Here is a 17,096-nt window from a genome sequence, read left to right on the forward strand (position 1 = left end):
AAGATGACAAGATACAGGATCTCTTGCTACTGTTTTGTTTTTAAGCTTCCTTTCCAGCCAATTTTACTCTATAATAATCCAAAAGCCAAAGGAGGACATACTCTTCCAGGCTAGTGTATAAAGGAGATTGATTCTTTTTTTTGCTAGTTGAATGAAAAACCTACCAAGCAGTGGCAAAGGAAGACAGATATAGAGACAAACACTTGAAATACACTTTGCCTGAGAATCTCAACACTTCTCCTGTTCAGAATCTTCCCATCTGTCACAAATAAGACAAGACTTGGTATACGTTCAATGCAGTACAAGGACCCTGCGATGCTCTAAGGGGAACAGAGTCTCTCCCCTACCTGGCATGATGTCAGACATGGCAATAGGACAAAAAGGCACAAGACACAACCATGAAAAGAAAGCGTATCCAGGCCATTGAGGTCTAGTGCTAGCAACTATACAAGTCTACTCACTCTGATAAAGTGATCATTGGATCTAAATGACCAAAACGAAGGGTGGAGTTGGGGGGGAGAAGGTTCAAGAGAGCAAGGAAATGGTTAGTGTCTTCCCTCAGTGAAAGAGGATAAAGTCATTTTGCTATATGCAAAATGCTCTATATTGATAATACATTTGAAATCTTCCCCCCTTGCATTGCAAATTCTCCAAAAATAATACTAAAAATAGGAGATACCATTTACTGAGTTAAAGACTGAGAGCCCACTCCAGCATGCCTCATTTTCAAACTGTTCCTACAGTTTATGTCCCACAAATCTTCAAGAATGTAGTTTGATGGCCTGATCCAGAGCCAGTTTGGGCCCACTTATATTAGTAAATGAAACAGTGCCAGGGAGTCTTCTAATACCCTGGAACGGGATCATCTGCATCTTTAAATTGTTAGCAGACCCTAGCGCAGTTTTGGCCTGAGTCAAATAGCTCTCTCCCAAACAATTCCTGGGAGTAGTTTGGGAGTTAGCAGGGGCCAGGAATGACTCGCAGTAAGCAGTTCAGATGCGGCCAGACTCTTTTGGAAGGTAAGAAAGATCGATAGCATGGATGTGACGATTCAGAGCCAGCTGGCTTCTCTGGCAAAGAACGGTCCCAGGCACATTCAAATTAACAGCATACACAGCACTCTGACGTGATTGAGGGCGTATTCCTTTGACTTTGCACCTTCAGTTTTTCCTCTGATATCAAAGCTGCACAGCATTTAATCAGAAATCTGCCAGAGGACAGTGTTTGATCACCAGCACTGATCCAGGCAAACCCCTTGCATCAGTGGTAGCAGACAGGGAACTGACAATCGTGATTTAACTGATGATTTCTGGCACTGCTTGATCACCCTGCCCCAGAACCTTGAAGCTGATTCCTGCAATTGGGTATTTCAGATGACAGAATTGTTGAGATCGGAAGGGACCTCTTGAGATCACTTAGTCCAATCTCCCTGTGCAAGTTGGATCAGCCAGAGCAGGTTGCCCAGTCAGGTTCCTAATATCTCCAAGGACAGAGACTCCACTGCCCCTCAGAGCAACCTACGTCAGTGCTCAACTACCTCACATACTTCATCCAAAATCAGGCAGCCTTTCCTCTTTACATCAGAGGTTTTGATCAGTCTGATCTGGGATGGTCTGCAGAAACAGAGCAGTCTGCACCAAGGTACTCAATAACCTCAAAGGAATTGGACTCAATGATCCTTATGGCTCCCTTCCAACCTGAGATATTCTATGATTCTATGATGATAAACCTACAAATGCTCTAGAGGCAAGTGGTGAGCAAGCAGCTGGGAAGACCAGGACATAGAAGGTTCATGCACTTCATAATGGTCTTTCAGGCCTGACTTTGCACAAGCACTGGCTATTATCTCTCCACAATAGGTATAGGTTAAAGAATGTCTAAAAGTGAAAGCTTTAACTCATGCTAGGCAAGAGAACATAGTTTCAATGAACATATTGATACGTATCTCAGAGCTTTGTGTGCAAATGGCAAGGACTCTGGGCCAAACAATATACATAACATGGGCTAAATGCGCAACACAGACATACATTAAATTTAAAGAGGAGGGCTGGCATGAGCAGACAGGGCTACTGTGGAATGCTGTGGGACAGCGAAGCTTCAGCAGTAGTCCACAGAGCTACTTTTAAACAAGCTTGGGTGAAAATGGTTTCAAACCTCTTACTTAAACATTGTCCTTGCTATTCCACTCTATGTGCCTGAAGAGTTCAACAATTACTTGAAACAATTCTGGAAGTTAATTGGGTCAGATACCTACTTGCTTTGAAATTCATCAGCTCCGACATTAGTAGGTCATACCATACGCTTGATAACAGTGAGCACTAGATGGGTGAATTTTCTGTCCAATGTTCTCTCTACTGAACAAAATTGTTCCACTATTTAACAGGGTAATTCTTTTACTGTTATTTGCTGTATGAACTCTTATCCTCTTAATTGCTCAAAAACTATCATTAGGTAGGCGGAAATGCAAGAATGACTTCTTTTGTACAGTGTATTATATATAACCAAACCCATAAATAAGGTCCATTATTTATTATTCAAATCTAAATAATGATCTCCTGCTGCCTTTTCCCTCTGACTACATGCCTGGGTAAGTAGAATGTAAGATCAATACATCTGTTCAATAGGAGGCACTGAAGGCAGACCAATGAAGAAAAGGATAACCTATTTAAAAATGCAATAGCTGATAATGAAAAACAAAAGTTCACAACAGAAAGCAAAGAAGAGGGTGCCAGAATTACCTTTTTCACAGAACTGACAGATTAGGGACACAAATAGACTTCGTCCTGGGAAAATGACTGCAAAGGGCACGAGGGTTCATGGCAGTCAGCTAAAGAAGCATCCCTGGTGAGATGCTAGAGCAAAACAGCCAAATGCAATAACCATGTGCAAAAGGAGAAGAGCAGTTTCTAGGAAGTGAGGGGTTTCTGTTGCATTTGGCTCTGTAGAATACTAATGGAATTACTTTCAATTTTAGGAACTACAATCAAGAGGGAGGCTGAAAAGCAGGGGTGGTTCAGCGAAGAAACACAGGAACAACTAAAAGCTGGAAAACATTCTTTCCACAGAGAGAAGCGTAATTCCAAACCTCCTATTTAGCAGACAATTATGTGGTGATTTGATGGCATCTTACATATAAATTTGATTTATTTCTAATAAAACCAAACCGCAGTACACAAGCAAAGATGTAACAAAATCCAAAGAGCAGAAACTGCAATGAACAAAGTTCAACAAAGCACATGAACTACTTCCATGGCTGTGGCACCCTCTTCATGTTCGAAACTTTAATGCTTTTTATAGAATATCTGATTTTTTGCACAGGAAGTAATTCAAAGAAATCTTCTGATCTGTTTTATTTGTGGTTGAGGTTAAACGTCTGTGATGATTCACTTGGACTCCATGAACTCCAAATTAGGAAATAATTGTAGTAACATCTGTGTATATGTTTGGAGCTCTTTTGTCTCAAAATGTGAGGGAAAAACTTCACAGCAGACAAAGTCTGGAAACTTCTCTTTGTCATAGATATATATATATATATATGATTTCTTACAATGACTGAAGACAAATCTATGACACAAGAAAATCCATCAGACACAAATGTAAGAATTACCAGCCAAATTCAAGAGGCAAAATATGCAAATTCAAAATTACACTTTGTTGGCAGCTAAGGCCCATGTTCTCAAACAGCTAACGATCAACCACGAGATGCTGCAAGGGAACGGGTCCCTTCAAAATGACATATTGATGCAACATGCTATTTGTTGCTTTTCCTACTACACTGCACTTTCTCTTCATGTAATATACTGTATGATAAAATCTCAGAAAGTCTGAATTTGCATAGTCACAAAATAAGGTTTGAACAATGCAGTGGGAAGATGCTGCAGTGCATGCAAAACAGACCTCAGAAATAAAATCACTGTATTTTAAGAACGGTTTGTTCTTTCTCTTTTGGGCTTTTCTTTCCTTTTCACCATCTGTACATCAAAGAACTCACGGCCAGGTCTGCAGCCATGCTTGCAGCAGCCTTTGTCACCTCACAGAACTCCCATAGAGCAACTCTGGCCAACGTCAAGCAGCCAGAAGATTTAGCCCTTTGGGCAGCCGAGTTTGAATCCTGCACCGTGCATGGCTCGGCTGGACTTGAGTATCAAGCCCAAGATTTCTGATTCCTCTTGGCAGGAGGACTTAGGAGACAATATTTCAAAATGCTCACTGCACTCCAGCTGTAGGCTGAAAACTGAGCTGGAACACCACTTACACCTAAAAAACAGAGGAGGGTTTCTGGCTACTTTAGTAGGAGAATATTTAACGATATTAAGGTGGGTTTTTTTTAGAGGTACTATGCACAAACCAGAAATATATTAAATCTTTCCTTAGTGGGTTTTGTGGTTTTTTAAATCTTGGGTAGAAGTTCGGATTAAGAAAGAAGAAACTACCTCCCTCCCCCTTTACAGAAAGTTTAAAAGTCTTACTCTACATCAGGAAACCCTGATAATGAAAATATGCTGCTACAATGAGAAAATTTTAGAGAGAGTTGAATTGTTTGAGTTCTATTTCTGTTCTGAAGCTATTTCAGATTAGATTTCTTCAATTTCAAATAAAAAGGGCATTCCATCGCACAGGCAGGCAGGACTTGGAACGGAAGCATCTCAGTTTTGTCCAATTTGTGATCTTGTGCAGAGACCAATTCTACTTTTAGTGCCAGTGGCACAACTGTTTTCTCCAGCGAGTATGTGCAACTGCTGTGCTGGTAGTGTTGCATGAGCCACAACAGAACATGACTCACTCTTCTGCAAAAGTAATGGCTGCATCAAACTAACAGGAGTAAATGACTAAACACTTCTTTTTGTTGAAGTGAATAGAGCTAGCTGTACCGGCACTGGGAGCTATGAATATGTGAATGGAGCAACAAAGCTGGAGGCACAGACTTGGAGTACACAATGCTGCGTTATCTACATGGAAATGAGCAGGCCGTGCATAGGAGACATCAGAAACAAACAGACTCTGCACTGGAAAAAAGACATTTAAAAGTGCGACAAATTTAGCTCCAATTCACCCGAAGGCAATTTGCTGCTGTTGGAACAGAGCTTCATTGCACTTGGGGATTACACGATGCAGCTTTCCAAAAAATCAGTTGGCTTGACTTTGCCACAGGTGAACTGGTTCATGAAACCATGTCCTCAGGAGCAGCTCCAGACCAGCTGCCAAAACTTTATGCAGCTGCATTCAAGGCAAAAACCACAACGGCTTGGTGCATAGCTCCCAGACAAGTGCAGACATGGCCACAGGGCAATGAAAAATTCCTATCGCTTCTTACCTCACCTCTATTCTATGCAAGGACTTATTTTATCTCATCAGGGAGACAGAGAGAGCAGCTAGTCAGGTTCAGTCTTGAGCTTTGATGTTACCTTTGAGTTGCCCTAATAAAATACGAAAAAACTCCAGAAAAAAGTGGGAAATTGTTACCCGTTATTTCTACCATTAAATAAAAAAGAAAGTCTGTTCAAAGGCAAAATGCACTTTCAGTGGAGAAGGGAGATCTTAGTTTCTGGTACTTATTCAGCTTCTATTCTGAGCAGGGAACAACAACAAAAAAAAACAAATAGGGGTACCTTGAATTTACAGGACATGCAAACCAACTAATTGTGCAGATGAAACAAACTTGAGAATGGGAAAGCATTTGTGGCCGTCCCTGAACAGCAGAGAACCAGATGTAAAATTCCCCGTAGCCCTTTACCTGTTCCTTAAGCTATCCAGATTATAGTATTGTTCAAATATTTCTAAAGAATTATTGCATTGTAATTAAAAAATGATGTATATGACTGCAGTTTCAGGAAGGCACTGAACACTTACTCTGCAAAAACTTTTGTAAAATTCCAAGCACAAGATGACTGTCAGCAGTTCCTCATTGAAACATACTACTTTCTGACAGTGTATCTATAAGAAAAAATTAGCTATTGTTTAAAAATAGCTGCTAACACTTCTCCAATGAGAGCACCAAGGGCAAATACATCCATGGGTATGCTGAGCCAACATTTTTTTTCCTATAAAAAGGGAACATAACTACTGTAGTATTAAAGTGTATCTCAACACCCCATTCCGGTGCAAATCATGTGAGCAACTTTCAAGAAAATTTGCATGTATATATTACAGATTAATTACTCCTTTGTTCTCTTTGTTATTTTAAACAGTAGCAAATAGCCAATTCCTGCTCTTACACTATTCAAACGTGGTTTTTTACTTGTGGACTAGGAATGAGAAACGTGGTCTCTGCTTCCCTTTAAAATTTTGAACTAAGTTTTCTACATGCCTTTATGGAGCTTTTACATCTGTTTAACTGTGACTAATTTTCCTAATGCCACTTAATAGTAAACCAGCCAAAAACTATCTTGATGCAAAGGAAGGCAGAAAAAATAATTAACAACGTATAATCCAACAACAATTTAGGTTAAAAATGTATAATCCAAAAATAGCAGCCTAAATATTTGCCAAAGGGAAACGTTTTAAACATGTTTGGATACGATAATGTTTCACTACCTGACTCATTACTAAAGCTGGGATAACAACCTCCTGTCATTCAGCCTGGCTTTGTATTACCACGCGCCTGGGTGAGGGGACTCAAAGATTTCATCTTTTTTGCTCTGTCCTCTTGAAAACTGCAGATTTAGGTTATTTTAGCAGCAGGAATGATGAACAGACTATTTTAATTTTACAGGGTTTGCTGTAATTTAAAAAATAGTTTAAGGTATATGCTTCTGTTAAGATGATCAGAAAAAAATGAAACATGCTAAGAAGTTAAAAACCAATCACAAACCTGAATATAAATACAGATATTTGAGATTTTACATAAAGACGGGTACCGAAGAAAATAAATCCCTGACCACTATTAACAACACCTAGCGAAATATATACAATGTATTGTTTCTGGGCAATTTTAGAACGAAGTCTTCACTGTTTTTTGTGTGTAATTGCCAATGTTTTTGTATGCAACATCTCTAACAAAAACAGTAAAGAGCATTCTTCAGCTGGTTGCTGTCTCCAGTGTGTAAATGGAACAGCAGTAACAGTTCAGAGACACTGACACAAATATGAGCTCGTTATTATGCCTATTTATTTCCAGTAATTTGCAATACGCATATTACTTATGATGACAAGATGTCATGGTAAATTCTGCTGTTTTCCACTAAAATGTCAGAGGGGTACGAATGATCTATGAATAACAATTCTTATTGTAAACAAGGCATCAAGTGAGATATTACTTCATAATGACTTTGTTCTTGCCCTGTTCAAAAATGACTAACAGGAAGGATGGAAACGAAGCATTCGGCAAGTTACCCGTTCCAGGCTGTTCAATAAGACATCCCATGCCGCGTCCCTCTCTGAGCTGTTCCTGCGATCTGTTTACAACAGCCAGAAACAAATAAAACCTGACAGCGCGGCCACGCTGCCGCTCCTCACGGGCATCCCTCTCGCTAGTCCATAACAGCTCCCCGCAAACCACCGCCAGAAAACCCAGGGTTACGCTTCCAATAGCATTCGGAGAAGTTAACTCTGCCTTAACAGTGCGCTCCTGCATCCCCACAGCCTGCAAAGCCCTGGCTAGCGTTTTCGTGCTAAAGCAACAAAACGGCGAGGAACGCGAATCCAGCAAACCTTTGTGGTCCTGGCGAACGGCTCTCCGGTCCTCCACCGAGCTGGCATCCCGACGCTCCGCATCCCGATGCGCGGCACGGCGCCGTCTCCAAGGAAACGGAGCCGCCACGTGACCCAGCATCTCCTGGGCACAAGGCATGTTATCCGACAAAATGTTCTTCGGTTGGGTAAGGCAGCCGAGGATGGATTGTCCAGCTACAAAAGGACTGAGGGCTTTTTTAAATTTTTTTTTTCTTCTTTTAAATCTAACCCATTTTGATCTGTTTGGAGGTGAAGGGACAGACGTGCCCGTCACCCTGTCAGCCAGAAGCAGCACACCAACCCATGTGTGAAGTTTTTTAACAAGCAAACTACACTTTATGTTTCACTACACTCTTCCCCTTGAATGAATTAATATAAAAGTGCAAAACTTACTCTTCAAAATACAATATTCATCATGAGAAACTTAAAGATGACACAGGAAATGCCACACCGAGATGAAGAGGCTGGCTTTCAGAGGAAGAATATTGTTGTGGCTCTCTAACGAGGCTGCTCGCAGCCAGCCACGGCATGTCCCATGTGGATTAAAGAGAGTATGGAATAGTTTCTCTCTTTTGTAAAATTCTAGGTTCCTAGTTATTTGCCATATAGACATTTGTGATTTTAAAGTCTTCAGTAGATCAGACTTCTTCCTATTCCAACAGGATCCCAGGCTTCAGCAACTTCAGTAAATCTAAGACTTTAATACTTGCAGCATTAGTAGCTGATCTCCTGCTGCCCGTAGATAAAGGCTACAGAAGAGCCACTGACATCGTGTTCTCTGCAGCACTGAGGAGCTATGGAAATTTAAAAGGAAAAGAAGGAAGCAAGAAGGGAAAGAGCAGCAGGGAGGAAGGAACAGAAATAAAGACTGACTAGAATATAATCACAGGTCTAATCAATATACACACACTAAAATGCAAACTCCTGTACATTTTGAACTAAAAGAAAAATTAATATGATTCATAAATTGTAAGTATAATAGAGATTATTCCACCCTGTAATCTGACCTCCTGCATATAAAAAAACAACAAAAAAATTAAATTTCACCTACTTACTCCAGCATTGAGGCAAGTTATTTAGCTTTGTCTAAAGCCTGATTTCAGTAAGTTCAGATCTAAGACATCAAAGAGGAAAAGTCACGACAACTTCCCTTGGTTGTTTATTCCATTACTATCTTGATCATAAAAGGTAGATTCTTAACTGAAATTTGTTTGGCTTCAGCATCAATAGCTTAAGCATTAAAAACAAGTCTCAGCTCCTTTTTCAAGTATAAAAGGAGGTATAACTAATGCTCCACATTCTGTCCCAGAGTGACAGCATTATTTCCAGAACCATGACTATGAATACAAGTATTATAAGATGTTAAATTATTATTAAATAAATATTGACAATATCCCATAACTTGATGACATAACATAGTACCTTGATAATATCGCATTGTCTAGGAACAGGTGAGAGCTGCTTACTAATACTGTAAAAAGATCATTAGAAGATTGATGTACCATATGAATAAAAAAGAATTGAAAATAAAAAAACCAGAGTTATAATCTCACCACTTGGAGTTTCCTATTCATTTTGCTGGTTAATATCATAATAATCTTCTACCAGCCTGAAATCAAGAAGAGATTTCTCTCAGCCAGCAAAAAACGCACGTACTCACAGCATACCAGAGAAGCAAACAAGAAGAATTCAAAGTAAAGAACAATTTTGTTCTGTCATGGAGAATAAGGACAGCTGCAGTCAAAACAAGCATATCATCCAAGCCTCTCTACTCTGAACACTTCAATTATAGTACTGGCCAAAATGCTTCAGGAAAAAAAAAAAAAAGCCCACAGTAAATATCAATACCCTTTAAAGGGCCATTAGATTGCAAGGGGTGCCAGTCCCCAACATTAAAGGCTGTTACAAAATTTGGTGGAGAGCTGTTACGTGTTAATTCAGATGAGCACATTGCCTGTGTAAAGCAGCAAAACGATTTATGAACCAAACATTAGGAAATTGCCCTGTCCTCCAGGAATAGCTTGCTTTCAAGAAAAGCATGTAAATTCAGCAAGAATCCCTCTCCTGGCATGAGATACGGATCTCTCACACATGAGGCAGCTCTTAGTCTGGAGCCCAACCTGCTACACACACTGGGAATGAATTTCAGTCTAAGACTATTAAGAAAATGTTCATGGGGTATCAGTCAAATCAAACCCCCAGTGTGGAGATACCTAAAACCATTTTAATCCCGAAGAAGCAATGATCAAGATGACTACAGAAAATACAGAAACATGCCTCCTTCACTGGGAAATGAAGGAAAATTCAATGTAGCAGGTGTTGTATTCAAATGCAAAACCTAACAGAATACCAAAATCAAGGAAAATGTGCATTTCAAACATGTTTAACTTTATAACTCTTTCATAAAAAAAAAAAGATGTCATCTGTCTTCTCTTAAACATATTTACATTTTTTAAATGTATATTTATGCAATTTTGGTAAAAAATGCCTATAATGTGACAGAAGCAGACACCATTCCTCAGCCATGACAGAATGAGCATGAAAGTTAAAAATAAGCCATCGTATTCCAGCAAAATAAATTTGTACCAAATGCTTACGCAGATCTTAGGAAAATACAGCAATTTTCAAAGAATGCAAAAAGATAAAAACAACAGGAAGCCGAAACCTCACAACTGCGTGCCAGCATCTCATCAATGACAATTAAGACACGCTTTTCAGTGTCTCGCATCACCTTCTTCAAATCACGGTGGCATCAGCGCAAGCGTGGAAAGACTCTTGCTGAGCTCAGCACAGGTGGGTGCGTGCGGGAGCCCTGCGGCAGAGCTCGCTAATCTGCTTTTTGAGCGGGTGATGCCGTGCTGGTGTTTGCACACCAGGCTGGGGGGAAGCGCGCGTGGCCACCGTGGGGGAACTTCGAGCTCTTCAACCTGGCAGGTGTAAACACGCAACTCCTCGGTCCGTGGGAGGCTGGCTGGCTGTTGCTATTAATCACACGTACCAGCAGAAAGAGTGGCCATGAAGGATGGGGACTGGAATCGCTTCCAGTACAAAAGTTCAGAGGAAAAAAAGAAAGTAGGCAACACGTTCTGCACACCACGCAGACTCACCTACGTGTGTGCGTGCATACACAGACACACATCACTGCAACGAGAAAACCTCCGAGCTCGCAATGCAGAGAGCAAGTTTCTCTTGGCTACTCCCGATTACAACCCGTACCAACAGGGGAAGAAGGTACTCGCACACCTCGAGGTCTTAGTGCTCTCCTTTCCTCACGTTACCCCCATTTCAGATGGGAGAGAATTCTCTCAATTATCCAGTTTATCTTTTTCTCATCCATTAAGGACAGAAAGGTAACAGGTTGCTCTCTCTCCTGTTCCCGGTAATCAGAAAGAATTGTCAGTAATTCACATGCTGCAGGTTCAGGACACTGAACCCTGTACAAGAGGAATCTCCTCGCCCTCCCCACCCCGGCCAAGGAACAACTTGTGCCTGTCCTTTCCTCCTGCTGCCGCGAACAGCACCGAGGGATCACTGAGTCACAGGATTGTTTGGGTGGGAAGGGACCTTTCAAGGTCACCTAGTGCAACCCTCCTGCAATGAGGGAAGGGACATCTTCAACCAGATCAGGTTGCTCGGAGCCCCGTCCAACCTGACCTTGAACAGTTCCAGGGATGGGGCATCGACCACCTCGCTGGGCAACCTGGGCCAGTGTCTCACCACTCTCAGCATAAACAATCTCTTCCTTATATCTAGTCTGAATCTATCTGATGCAGGGTGCTACTGCACTCCCGAACACGCCGCCCTGACACCCCATGCATGATGGGATGAGAGACCGAGGAGCTCTGACAGGCGAGCGGGTGATCCCTCAGCCCTGCCCTGGTCCTCCCTCCTCACCTCCCATCCCCACAAGACGCCCGTGGAAGCGCGTGGAACTTTTCCCTGGCACACCGTCCCAGCCACTGCCACGCCGGAGCCGCTCCAGCCTCCCTCGGCTGGCACGGCCCAGAGCAGCATCCCGCTATGCTAAAGGGATGAAGTATTACGGGGAGGGCGCGCATGTTTTCAGCTTCCTTTTCTAAGGGAAAAACGTCCTAAAGCCCAGCAAATGCTGCAGCACTGAGCTGTTATCTCACAGCCGTAGCAGTCTCCTGGAGCATCATCTGCTGAGCCGCCCGGCGCGGCCGCGTGCCCGCTGCGGCAACGGCATCGCCGCTTCAGACACCCCAGCTGGCAGCGGCAGCACTCCCGAGGCTGCTCCAGATCAGAGCGAGCTGTGGCTGCTTCGCTCAACGCCGGAGGCTTCAACAGTTCCCTAGCGCAACTTCGGGGTTGGTGAAGCCGTTGTGGCAGCATCCAAGTTTCGTTGCCCGCCCCGAGCCTCCCCCGCTGTATGAACCATCTTTTACCCGTGCTCTGTCACCAGTGCGAAGCACTGCACACCACTGCTGCGGTACCCACTAACCACAGCTGCTGGAATTTGCCATAAAGTTTGTGGCTTACTGCTACAAAACTGAAAATATGAACTACATAATATCAACAAAGTCTTTTTAAATGGATTAAGGACTGTTAGATCTCAAAAACATCTGTCAGTTTGTAATCTTTGAAATTAAATGATCTTAGTGGTTTTTACAGCTACTATAAAAGATTGGAGACTTTTAATTATGGCTTCAAAATACACAGAAAATGAGCCTTGATAAACTGTATTTTAATACTTTGTTTTAATATTATCCTGTATTTAAATAAGTCCAGATGTAAAATTATACATCTAGGACATAAAAATGCAGAGTAGATTCAGAGAATAGCACTCAATTTCCAAAAGCAGTGACTACAAAAAAGGATTACAAGACCACAGTGGACAGCGAAGGCAATTTGTTGCTGGCAGAGCTAATCTGATCCTTGAACATACGTATACAGAAATGTATTAGTGTTTAAGTAGAGAAATAAAAACAAAACAAATGCTGGAAACAGAATATAGTTTAAGAGAAAAAAAATGGAAATAAAAGACTATCCATTCAAACAAACCACTATTCGAGAAACTGGGCATTTATAACCTCTGGAAATCAAGAGTGAGTGCCTTTATGGAGGGTAACCTTTCCCAAATACAAATTACTGGGCTCAGTAGAGAAGGAAGGTGGTGACATTTAATGATCAATGAAACACAGAAGGTCAGACCGGCTGATTTAATGTTTTCTGACCTTAACTTCTATAAAAAGTCATCTTTGATGCATGTTTGCAATAAATACTGGCAACCTAAGCATATTTCTCCTTCCTTTCCTTTCTGTTCACGTAGATTTTATTTAATACATTTAAGAAGCCGATTTGGATCGGCAACCCCTGATTCGAATGGAAAGGATCTACATTTTCTTGAAGGTTTTGGAGGCCACAAACCTTTACAGGAAGGTTTTCCAGAAAACTTCCCTAACTGGAAGAAAAACTGTGATTTGTTTGCAGTTGTCACTAACGTTCAACAGTTGGACAGACAAGCCTCATATCAAGGATGAAGGAGTATAAAAATATTCCTAATCAGATCAGTCTGCTCCGATCCAGAGTGAGGTGGTTTCAGCAGCAAAGCGATCTGTAACACTTCGCAAAGCTGCTCTCCAGAAAACACCAGCCCTGCTGTACCAGCAACATCAGAGGGGACTTCCCCACCTAGTCCCTTTAGGATCGGCTAATGGACCCCAGGATTGACCCTCCTCCACCCCAAAACTGCCCATCAACCTCTACCTTTTGCTTCCCTAACCTTTAACACTTTTCAGTCCATCAAAAGACCTTTTTTCCAATCCCATGGTAACTTCTTTTCTTTAATAGCCTGTGACAAATTATCCAGACACACAAAATCCACTGGATTCCCTTTATCCGTGGTCCTCCATTGAGGACTGTCACTCTCACCTAAGTCCAGTCACTGAGTAAGGCTAGATTAATTTGTCTGAGAGGAGCTGGAAACCCTAAGTAATCATAACTGCCATATATAAAACTTACTATAAAATAGGGTGGGGTTGGGCTCCTAAGGGTTTCCATGCAGGAAACAATAGCCAAGCATTTTGTTTTGCTCTATAATTTGTTGCAATGGGCATGCCCGGCAGTTACGTACAGTTAAGCAAAATTCAACATGACATTATTTTTCTTGCTAGGAGTATTGTTTTTTGAGATATTTAAAACAGAGCAGTTTAAAAGGAGGAACAGATGCAGAGTAACACGCAAGTTAAGACATTAACTTGACAGCCAAAGATCATGCAGTAGCCACAGCTGAACGATGCCCAGGGACAGGGGGCCATGATACTCGAGATCCAGTGGCCAGCATCAGCCACGTACGTTCCTCTCCCTTCTCTCTCCTGGGGAAGGAGCACTAGGGCAGCTCACAAGAGCATCTCCTTTGAGCCACACAAGCACCTTGGGTGTACCGTACCTCAGACAACGAGGTGTCTCAGCACCTCTAAACGTCAGAGCTTTCTGGCAACTGCAAGAAGAAGAAACAATTTCCAGTAAAAGCAACCTCACAAAATTAGCTACCGACGTTTCAGCCCCACTGTTAGCACTGCAGAGGCAATAGGCAGCCTGGGCCAAGAAATACACACTTTTATAAGCAAATCAAAGTTTTGGTTTCCACCGTAATCCACATATTTTTCAAGCTTTTCAGTAGAGCTGTCCATAGCAGTAAAGGGATATGATTTTTGATAGGTCATTGCTCCCTCCAGGGTTTTGAGCTGAAGCAATGAAAGAGACCCAAAATCACTGCTGCCTGAGAAAGTGTTTGTGGGCAAAAGAAGAAAACAGTCAGTAAATAGTTTGTTGAAAACAACATAAAACTTCTGGCAACGTACATCTGATGGTCCAGAAACACCTCTGTAACCTGCAAAGTGGTATTCTTCATGTAACTCTTCACAAAGATCTTACAGAATTTATTTTCATGTGCAAAGGCAAACCTTTTACACATTAACACTGCAAAAACTTCTGGGAAGAAATATATTCAGTGTCAAACCCAAATCTCTTCCCAAATTGGTCATACCACTGCTGGCAGAGAACAAAAAAAGTCATTGTGATTTCTTACAGGAAGCAGGCGATGCAGAACCACGCTCCATTTTAAATTCAGCAATTTCTGCCTTTCTCAAAGACTTAAGCCTACTCTCTTGGTCTTTCGAACTCAGGTCAATCTATGAAGTGCCATTTTGCTAGAAACAGGATCTAATTCAAATTCTAACTTAATGTGACATGTAAATAAAATAACATAACAGGGAAGAAAAAGAAGCCAGTCCACAGGCAGTTTTCCCCATTTAGACCCCACTGCTACACCGCTCTTCCATCGTAAAGAGAAATTGTACTTTCTTAACAGCCCGGGCATGGCTACATTGCACTGTGTACAATATATACAATATATACGCTGGCTAGCATGTGTCAGCCGCATCATCTCCGCTCTGTATGCACAGAAGTATTTCCCCCCTCTTCACTGTATCGAAGTAGCATATTAGCAATATTAGTAAATATTACTGATAGCATTACACATTCTCCCATTAGCAGGCAGCTCTCTGGAGGGCTGAGCCTAGACCTGACTGCAGCATCCACCCACGTCTGGGACTTGCTGGTGGGGATCTAGGGGTGGGCTTGCAACTGCGCTGCAAATCCCTGAGCACCAGGAGAGTACTGCCGCATCAGCCGGGGATGGTGAAGGCTCGCACAAGGGAACCAGCTACGGATCCACAGCCTCAGCAGCCTGCTGCGCTTTGCAGCAGTTCGTAGCTACGCCGCTTGCTGGCTGAGCTGGGGCGATCAGCAAAACCCACGTGACCCCAGCTTCCCTTTGCGGCGGCGGGGGGCAACTTTTATACATCAGAGATTATTAGTCCCTTCTGATACTGGCCTTGGCTGACCACCAGGAAAGCACATTAACATAAGCACAATATGGCCCCAACTTTATCTTTTGTCATCCCAGCCAGCAGAAGCATGAACACTTTATGAATCCCTACAAATGGCTCCTCATCCCATTTTCATTTATCTGCTGAAGGCTTGAAGAAGCATCTCCAGTCCTCTAACATAGGAAAGTTGATTTGAAGCAATCCATAGTCCCTTATCTTTCCGTGGCCTCACGTATTTGTCACCTGGAGAGACTCGTAGCAGACAGACTCCCTTTCTGTGAGCCACCGGAGTGGGACGTACGTTTCCTCTTCAGCTGTCACCAACCGTGGCATAACTCATTAGCACAAACCCACCTTCGCTAGTGTCACGCTGAACTCCCCCAAGCCGTGAAGAGGAACGGCTGCGGAGGTGACACATGCCACATTCCGCCGCCTCTCCCACGAAGACACCGATTTCTCGCAGCGAGGAGAGAGGAGCGGCTCGGGGCAGCGGCATCACCTGCCATAGCTGAGCGTGACGCAGCCCATCTGTCACCGCAGCAGCAGCCGTGCCACTGAGAACAACGGTGTTTAGCGACAGCACGAGAACACCTAAGCACTCTAATGTTTACTGTAGGACGATACCGGTAGTGGTAGCTTTTGCTAGCACAGTTATTTCGGTTAAGAACAGTAATTTTTCATGTCCTGTGCAACAGGGTTGTGTCACCGAAAGGATCCATCTCGGCTAACACTTTAAAATAAAGGCTGTAATGGGAGGGGTTTGCATTTGATGGGTCCAGAGCCAGGGGAAGGCGATCATGTTATAACCTGAAATAACACCGCAGTGAAGGAAAACTTTAAATGATTCCTCCGAGCAAAACTGATCCATGTCAAACACCATCTCTGTTTTATCAAATATAAGCTAAAAAGTGTTTTTAAATGCCTATTATTTTTTTCCATCATATAGACTGTAATTCCTTAAAAAAGGGGGAGCCTTTGGAGCCTGTGGGTTCCAGCAATCGTATTCAGAAAACCAACACCTAAGGAAGAGAATGATTCATGCAGAATTACTCTATAGCAGCCAGGAAACTTGCACCTAGACACGGCTTACAATCTGGAGGAGGATGCAGGGAGAGAGATAAGGGGGAGAGAAGCAGAATGCACCTAAATAGCAGGAAATAGCAGAATTTCTATTGTTTATATTACTGACCCAGCACAGCTGCAGGAATGCAGGTAAAAAGAGGTAGAGGTAGTTTCAGAAACACTCACTTATTTTTGGAAACGTAAGTAAAGCAAAACTCATGAAAGCATATGTATGGTGCTCTAGCAGTGGATTCTGTAAAACTCCTGACTCTGAGACTACATTAAAATTTTTGAATGCATTTTTCATATCTCAAAGCTATAAGGAAACGCTGTACTAATGGAGGTTCTGTAAAACAGAACATAAGACTGACTGGAATTCTTATTTGATTTAAAATACTCTCCTCTTGATTTTAAAATTTCAGTGGTGGAAATTCCGCTCCCCCCCCCCCCCTTTGATTTTGGTAATCTATTCTAACAATTCTTTACTTACATTCACTATTAAAAACATAT

General features: G+C 42.3%; 1 protein-coding gene across 4 annotated transcripts in view; it reads right to left on the bottom strand.

The window, feature by feature from the left end:
• Nucleotides 1-17,096, bottom strand: part of DTNB (dystrobrevin beta) — a 205,990-nt gene that overhangs the window by 115,088 nt on the left and 73,806 nt on the right. Inside the window, exon 11 of one of the 4 annotated variants that reach the window (XM_075048830.1) lies at nucleotides 8,422-9,280. The exons of the other annotated variants lie outside the window; for them this stretch is intronic. Coding sequence (XP_074904931.1) covers nucleotides 9,238-9,280 — 43 coding nt within the window. The 3' untranslated portion in view covers nucleotides 8,422-9,237. Of the gene's footprint in view, nucleotides 1-8,421; nucleotides 9,281-17,096 lie in introns of those variants that run through there. 4 annotated transcript variants of the gene reach the window in all.

Source organism: Buteo buteo, chromosome 17 (assembly GCF_964188355.1).
Source record: "Buteo buteo chromosome 17, bButBut1.hap1.1, whole genome shotgun sequence".
Lineage (NCBI taxonomy): Eukaryota > Metazoa > Chordata > Aves > Accipitriformes > Accipitridae > Buteo > Buteo buteo.